Here is an 8,225-nt window from a genome sequence, read left to right on the forward strand (position 1 = left end):
GTGAGGTGGATCCCCCATCCTTGCAACAGATTTATTTTCTTAGCAGAGGCATGTCATTTAAGGGTAAATTCATTATTTAAAATACTGTTTTGAGAGTAATACTGTAGTGATTATTAATACAGTAATGAGCAATTCACAGTTCTCACTTCATCAGCAAAAAGGCTAACCTCGAGACGTCAGCAGCAGATTGTAATTTCCTAGATCTCAAAAAGTCCATGTGATACTCTCCTACCACCCTCTGTGGTCCATGCCCTCCCACACAAACCAGCTTCCTACTGAGGACAGCATCTGGCAGCAAGATTGCTCTTTTGAATCACGGCTTTCCAGTTTTACGTTAGCAGCAAGTTGCCTTTGGAGAACTGCGTTGTCCATGCAGGGGAACCGTTGTGTCTGTACAGTGCTATAGCGCAACAATCATGGAGGCACTAGTCAGTTCTGCAAAACTTCTTATTCTGTGTATATGTATGTATATAAACACACATAAGAACACACACATATTTGTACTAAACATATACATGCACTCTATAAAAGGTGGAGGTGTATATTTATCATTTGCTACCGTGTTAATTTTTTGCAACTTTTACTGTGGAAGACAAGGAGGCCCACAGTGACCTCTTATTCAACTGAAGTGGTTCTGCCTGTTTTCAATTTCTATACATGACCAGTGTCCTATCCCAAAGCTAAGCAGATCGTGAGCATAACAGGCGTTCTTCTATCATAGCTGAGTCGCATTGCTGTGAGCTTTGGAGTTGCGCACAAAGGTACTTGTGAACAACATTACTCTGAATTCAGCACAGCTGTATAGGATTTAAATTAGCCAAAAAATTTGCATTATATTTTGTTCTCTTTTGTCAGTAAAGAGAAGGGTTCAAACTTTTTATGTTTTCTCATTCTGTTCTACTTTATTTCAAAAAGTAGCAAGCAAGTACCATTCCAGAAAAAGACCAATTAATCTTCCTAAGAATCTTCAAATAATTCCTAGAAGTTTATGTAACAGCTGAATTTCACTAAATTAACATTAAACAGAACTTCTTTAAACAAGCATAAATAAATCATTTACATGTGTCTTATTTTTAACACACCCTAATTTTAAGCATCAAATTAGTGTTAGTGTTATTTTCAAGGATTTTCCACATTCATTTCTGGCTCTTAACATTTTCTTTTGTTTTCACTTGTAGCAGGCAAAGCAATCAGTAAACAATACAGCAAAGCAAGGAGGACAGCTCTACACTATGATTAAGTATTAATGATAACTTCAACAAATATGAAAAAAACCCAAAGTCTTAAACTCACATAAAGACAAATCCCAAATCTCTTTTCCAGAGATTTGACAAATACTTGGGATATTTCAAAATAAATACTTTAACCCATGTTTTTAGGCTTTTATGCCTACTTCTGAACTCCAAGTTTTGGTGAAATAAGCATAGAATACTTCAAGAAAAGTAATTTCTATGATATAGTYAGCCTGACAAGAATCAGAAGATACTGGAAAACGCACATCCTCCAGAGTTTGTCCTTAGAGAGGCAAATAATTTTTATTGGCATCAAAACCCAACACACTACAATTTCTATCCGTATCCATGAACTAGAAAGAAAGTATTTGAATTCTATTTACACTGACACTTAAGAGACCTGAAAGTGGGTATAAATGGTATTTAAGTTAATTTTAAAGCTCCATTAATCTGCCTGATAGGTGCAAATACAATTAATACATTTCATTTCATTGGTAGAGATAAAATTCAAGCAGAGGCTTTCTACATTACCATCATCTCCAAACAGGTTTAGGACAGGATCTGTTCATCTTCAGTCTCATGTTGTGCTGCTTACATGGCGCAAAGTGAAATTAAACCCTCTCCAGGGATCTTCTTTTCAGCATTCCCTTGTTCTGGCAATGGTGAGAGCCATTCCTATGCCATAATCTTGCTTGGCTATGTTTCTGTGCCAGAAGAGTTTTTATCTCAGCGTCAAGAAAGGCAGCGAGGAGGGGTTTACTGGTGAGGAGATGGGCTGAAGAAGAGACTTTGGTGAAAACTGGTGTCGCAGTATCTCATTTATCCCCAGTATAAGATCCACCAGAGACTAGTGATTTAAACTGCAGCTTACCTGTCCATTTATAACAAGTTGCTGCAAGAATTAGAGAATCTGCTTAGAGATCTGCTGCTTCGCTGCTGAACTGAGGAAAGGGGAAGTGGAGCAAAAAGCCAGTGTTTAAGTCAGCCTGTCCTATATGCTGGACAGTCCTCCTTTACTTGTCCCTGCTGTGGGGTAGGTAGCAGTTATTCATTTTAGTGGTATGGATTAAATTCTTGCACCAAAAACTTATTGGAAAACAAAGCATTGACTGACTTTTAGATTTACTCCCTGGGAGCAATTTCTTATTTTCAGTCCATAAATATTTGACAGATAAGAAATATATATCCACTATTTCTAGTTACCATCTATAGATCTCCCTGAATATATGTGTGTGTTTGTGTACACATGCATGCATATATATATATACACATATACACACATATAAATATATATATATTTTATACACACACACACACACACACACACACAATTTATTTATTTATTTTTTACCTTTTCCAGAGTGTGAACCCGTATCTGCAAGGACAGCGACTGGATAATGTTGTAGCAAAGAAGTCTGTTCCACATTTTTCAGATGAAGACAAGGGTCCTGAATAAGTACAATAAAAATGAATGATGAAAACTCATGCCATCTTCTGCTAGATCGTAATATTGCTTATATATAATCATCTATTAAAATCCTTGTGAATGGCAGCATGTTTATTATTTATATAATTGTAGATGAAAAACAGCTGTATTTATAACAGTATGTTCTCCTAGATAACGAAAATATGGTTCCGCTTTTTGTTAAGTTATGGTAAAAGAACAGTTCTGTTGTTTTTATTTTAGTCATGGAGCAAACTTTAAAAATATTAGTCATTTTAATAGCTAACGTGAGGTAAACAGTCTTAATGAGCAGCTTGTAAATAGGGAGATGTAAAAAAAAAAAGCCCAGTCTGACTCCAACATTTAATCTTAAATTTTACTATGTTTGACACATGAAAATTATAGTTTTATGTTTTGTTCACAAATATTGTTACTTAGCAAAGACAAAGTATTTATTTTACCCAGAGAATTTTGGCTTTTGGTCTATTTTAATAAACATTTAAGCAATCTACAAGGTTTGAAAAGCGACATTTTCCAAAATATTTCATAGGCTAATCTGTCTCAACTATTGCAGTGCAAATTTAAAAATTAAAGAACTGCTTTTGAGTTTATCCACTGGAATATTTTTCTGTTAGTTTTAATTTTTCCATGTCCACGCTTTTCCTGAACACTTGCATATCTTACTTCCTTATCAATGGTACTTTTAGAAATTAATCCCCACTTTGTTTTTTTAGTCTGAGTATCAGTAGCATTTGCACATTATGAAGTGCTTAAATTATGTTTCCTTGGAATATTATAGGTGAAGATGGAGACATTTGTCTGTGTTAATAAAACTGTATCAACATACACTGAATCCAAATGCAGGATCAGCCGGCTGATGGTCTTCTGAAAAGCTACGATACTCTAACAACATTGGTGGCCATCGCCACCCTTGAAACTGCTCCAGGAAGCTTAAACAGCCTTCTTCCCCAAGGAGCTGAAGAACTTTACATTGCAGCAAACTGAGTTCTCCCTTTCCTAAAGGTGCGCTGAAAACATAAAATATAAAATTTTTTTATTTTCAGGATGCATCTGGAATAGTACAAACTAAACAAGCCATGTGCACAAATGACATTGGGATTATGGAAAATAACATAAGTTTATTATGAAGTTCAAAGCTAGAACTTCAAATCTCTTTAAAAAAATGCTATACTTTCCTGCATTGGTCTTACAAAAAGACCCAGCACAATAACAATGACCCCTTACATAAAATACATAGGAAACTAATAGAAACTGAAGTTCCTCTCCACATTAGGTTAAAGTTAACAGAACATCATAAATCTGACTGTGTCTGGCATTTGCTTTTCCTATCCTAGCACTCAGTGAATAATTCATAATAAATTGTGTATTCACAGAGTCGTTCCTCTCTCAAATTATTTATGTGTAGATGCAAAGTTCTGTAACATTCTAGGCTAAATTATAATGTCTTTCATCATAGTTCCTGTTTTCTTGTAAAACATGCTAGAAGAGAAAATTACTCAAAAAAGTATGTAATGCAGAGAGATTTATAATTGCATGTGACGTGAAATGTGAAATGCTGAGCTCCTTTGACTTCCAGCGCCTTAACTGCAGTACGGGGGTAACCCAGCTGTTGATGTGCCTGAACTTGTTTTCTTTGCTTCTTACACTTACTCTTTAATCTGTGTTCCTGCTTATTCTTCGTTCAGGTCTTGAGAGCAGGAGAGTGCATAAATGACTAATCCTTATCATCGTGGTAAAGGCTGCCTCCAAAGCAGAAAGGGCTCTGCAGCAAGGTTTTGCAGTCGGACTCCCCATCGACACCCAGTGGCCCAGGGTGAGCAAAAGCCTCCTGCCCAGGCCCACAGCCAGACACTGTTGCTGTCAGTCTAGGGCTAGATTTCCATTCCTAAGAAACTAGTATTTCTTCAGATACTCAACTGTCTTATCTACTTAGTAACTTGAGCCACACGCTGGCCTTATTTTATTAGCTACAGTAAAATCCACTTTAATCATTTCCTAGATGAAAAACAACAACCGAGAAGGTGACTCATTTTTCAAGCTCTTACTAGGGGCCAGCACACAGTAAAAGGTTGTGTGTATGTGGTAATTGCACAGCTTCAAGAGGGAGCGGTGGGGAGGCATGATTTGCTTAACAGTATCAGGAATCCCATGTCTGATTCCTTGAGGCATCTCAGCTTAGTTACCTTGAGCAGCGATGTGCTACTCGGCACTGGGGGCTGACCAGCAAGTACAACGAGCCCCCTCCTAGCGTGGCCCGAGGAGCTGCCCATTGAGCTGCGATAGACTGCACAGAGCAGGTGAAAGAAAAACTGTACAATTTAGAAATTTTTGTCTTTAAATACAAACAGCAAACAAAATGAAACCCTTTACACTGCACGACATGACGACGTGCCTTATGGGAGCTGCCTGCTAACAGAAATAGAATGCGTAGCAGCAAGCAGCAATCTGCTCGTGCCGTTCAGCAGAGTTAGTGTTTCACCAGGAAAACTCAACAGCATAAGTGTGAAATTGCAACAAAAATATAGCTCTTATACCATGATAAAGGGATTAATGATGCTAATTTCAGTTCCAGGGTAGAGCTGCCTTTCTAACTGGGATTGTTAGTGCAGTTTTCATTAAAAAACAAAAACAAGCTTAAAGGCCCCCCTCCCCCATGCCCACAACAGTCCAAACATGTTCAAACATTTAGATGTAGTTTTTATATGAAGAATCACCATAGTGCTGGTCTTTCAGAATCAACGAGTAAAGATACCACATATATCCCCCTCCATAAGAGCTCACGCCACCAAAATGATAGTTACAATGAGGCAAATAGCTGGCCAGATATCACGGGTATCATCATCCCTTTGCATTTATGATACTTGTGAATTAAGTAGCTCCTATATTGCTTGTTTAGAATTTTCATTACCTGGCAATCAGAGCATTTTTAGGTATTTTACAAACTGCAAGTGTGTTAATTACCTCTAAAGTTTTTGAGATACAATTTGCTTGAAAGAAGCTATACAAAGTAAAGTGTATTACCATGCAACATTATTTTTGTCTGGTAAAGAAGTATTTATGATGCTAGTAAAAAAAATAAAGCATTATTGAGCAGATTAAAGTATTTCATTAATGATACTATACTTACTCTGGGGGTGTATGTGTGTATATACATACACACACACATATATATGGATATACATTTTTAAGATGTCTTCTTTTAATAAATTCAGCAGTAAAGAATATAAAGCTATAAACCCACAGAAGAAAGTAATATAAAAATGCTCAGTGAATTATTTAAGAGGGGAAAAAGTGATACGCTTTTTATTGGCACATTTGCAATCACCTAACAAAACCATGTTAATAATCTTATCAATTCAGCAACTTAGGAGCAAACCAAAGAAACTTGGAACTAATTCCTGGGAATGTGATGTCCTGAGGGTCACTTAACGATGTCACTTACTTAGAGGACTGTAAATAAAGCTGACCTGAATCTTACTTTGTAAAAATGAAGCTTTTTGCTAAGGCATATCTTCACCTGTTAAACTGAGGGAAGGCACAGACAGAAAGATGGAGAGACAATCAAGTAAGTTTTGGGAGTCTGATGCAATATCTAAGCCCCTTTTTTTCTCCAAATACCAGGAGTTGGGGATGAAGAAAGCACTCTTTTTTTTTTCTTTTTTTTTTTTTTTTGACTATGAAGAGATTTGAATCCATGCCCTCAAATCAGGCCTCTAACCAGTAGCTGTGTGAAAATGTTGAAAAGGTTTTGTTTTCATTTTCATGCCGTACAAAAACAAATCTTTGAAACATCTAAATTTGTTGGGGGGGAAAAAAAAAGCCCATAGCAACAGTAACCCAAAACAAACTTGGCATCTTCTGGCCATTTTTGCTTGTAAGCTCACTAGACCAACTCTTATTGCATTTGTAATGCTGTAACACTGGTGCTATGATTAACTTTTATGCAAGTACTTCTTATTCACATGGTTGTAAGAACTGAAATTAGGGCTCTGGTATTTCTGGATCATTAGGATAAAGAATTCAAAGATAACTGCTCTGTCAAACTCACAGATTCAGATTTATGAACTGCTTGGAAGGAGAAAGGGAAGGTGGCCAGATGCAGGAGATGCTGCCACAACCAAACAAAAATGTAAGATGTGCAGGGAAAGTACACTTTCACATGGCCCTAATGGGGATGAGTGTGTTCACTGCTTTATTAGCTACTGCAGTGTAGCAGGATCTAAGCTCCCAAGTCAGAAGCTACCAGTACTGTCAGTGAATCAGAGGACAATACCTCCAGTTTTCAGATCCCTGAATCCAAGGTTTCTGGCTAGTGGGGCTGACAATTAGATTCAATTGTATATTCACCGTGCTTGATAGAAATAGGAAGGGAAACAGATATGCCTTAAAGAAAAGAAAGAAAAAAAACCCCAAACACAGTATCAAATCCAATGCCACATGTGTGCATATACATACACTTAAAATGATATCAAATCCTTTGATGCATGCATGCATATACATTTAAAAAGACAAATTCAGTTTTATTTAAGCAATGGAATTACCTTCCCTAATCTTAAATAAGTACTGTCTCACTGCTTCCCATAAAAGGTAAGCCATTCCTTTAAAATGCAACGACAGGACATTCTGCAACAGCTACTGAAGTCAGTGATGGCCACAGCTTGATGCAGCTGATTCACCCTTACAACGTGAGTGAATAAATATGTTCCCAGGGCCAAAGACCATTTCCAACCACGTGTGAAGACAAAAAGCTCCCTAAAGTCCGCAGCCACTGACAATGACCTACTTTGCTGCAAAGTAAATAAAAACTAATAAGAAAGGTAAAAGAAGAAGGTGGAATTACCATCGTGAAGGGCCCCATGAGCCACAAGCATGGCTGACTGGCACAGGACTGAAGTCCTAAGCCAAGGTTTCCAAACGGACTTATTTCTACATGAGCTCATGAAAGGGTTAAGGGAATCATTTCCCAGGTACATACACAGTCCGGGTCTACTGCACTCAAGGCTTCTGCCATTAGGTGAAGAATGGGGTTGAATTCCAGTTCGTCGTCCTAATTCGCCGTGAGAAGGAAGTGTGTAGTAACTGCTCATGTTTGCCTTTTTATGATGCTAACTGCTTTGCAGCGATTACATGAATCTTGATGGTCAGAATAGCTGCTAGCCATGTGTGCAACACATGGCATCATAACAAATCTTAAATGATTGTGAATGTCATGGCAGCAGCATTAGCAACTGGAACTGAAAGAGTTTTTAAAATCTTGTTTGACTAACAAAGTCTACTTTTTGTGTTTGTGGTGGAGGTGGGGGAAGGGATCAGAGATGGTAGGAATTGAGGATGGCTTCAAACTTCAAAGATTAGGTAGACCTGAATCACCTCTTCTTACTTTTTGCTTAACCCTTGAAAAATAATTCCTATTACCAAAACATGTGGAATTGAGCTCTTATGACAATGTATGGGTGTCTTTTACATTTAATTACAATGTTTCTTCTTCCTACTTCCCTCTCCAAGAAAAACAGTAGTGGGAGTCAGTG

The 8,225-nt window shown here is 37.4% G+C and overlaps 1 protein-coding gene across 1 annotated transcript in view; it reads left to right on the plus strand.

The window, feature by feature from the left end:
* Positions 1-3,205, plus strand: part of SCG5 (secretogranin V) — a 35,620-nt gene extending 32,415 nt beyond the window's left edge. The window contains exon 6 of the mRNA XM_026066019.1: positions 2,593-3,205. Within this exon, the coding sequence (XP_025921804.1) occupies positions 2,593-2,688 (96 nt within the window). The 3' untranslated portion in view covers positions 2,689-3,205. The remainder of the gene's footprint in view (positions 1-2,592) is intronic.
* The last annotated feature ends 5,020 nt before the right edge of the window (positions 3,206-8,225 follow it).

Source organism: Apteryx rowi, unplaced genomic scaffold, assembly GCF_003343035.1.
Source record: "Apteryx rowi isolate R43461 unplaced genomic scaffold, aptRow1 scaffold_236, whole genome shotgun sequence".
In the NCBI taxonomy this organism is placed as follows: domain Eukaryota; kingdom Metazoa; phylum Chordata; class Aves; order Apterygiformes; family Apterygidae; genus Apteryx; species Apteryx rowi.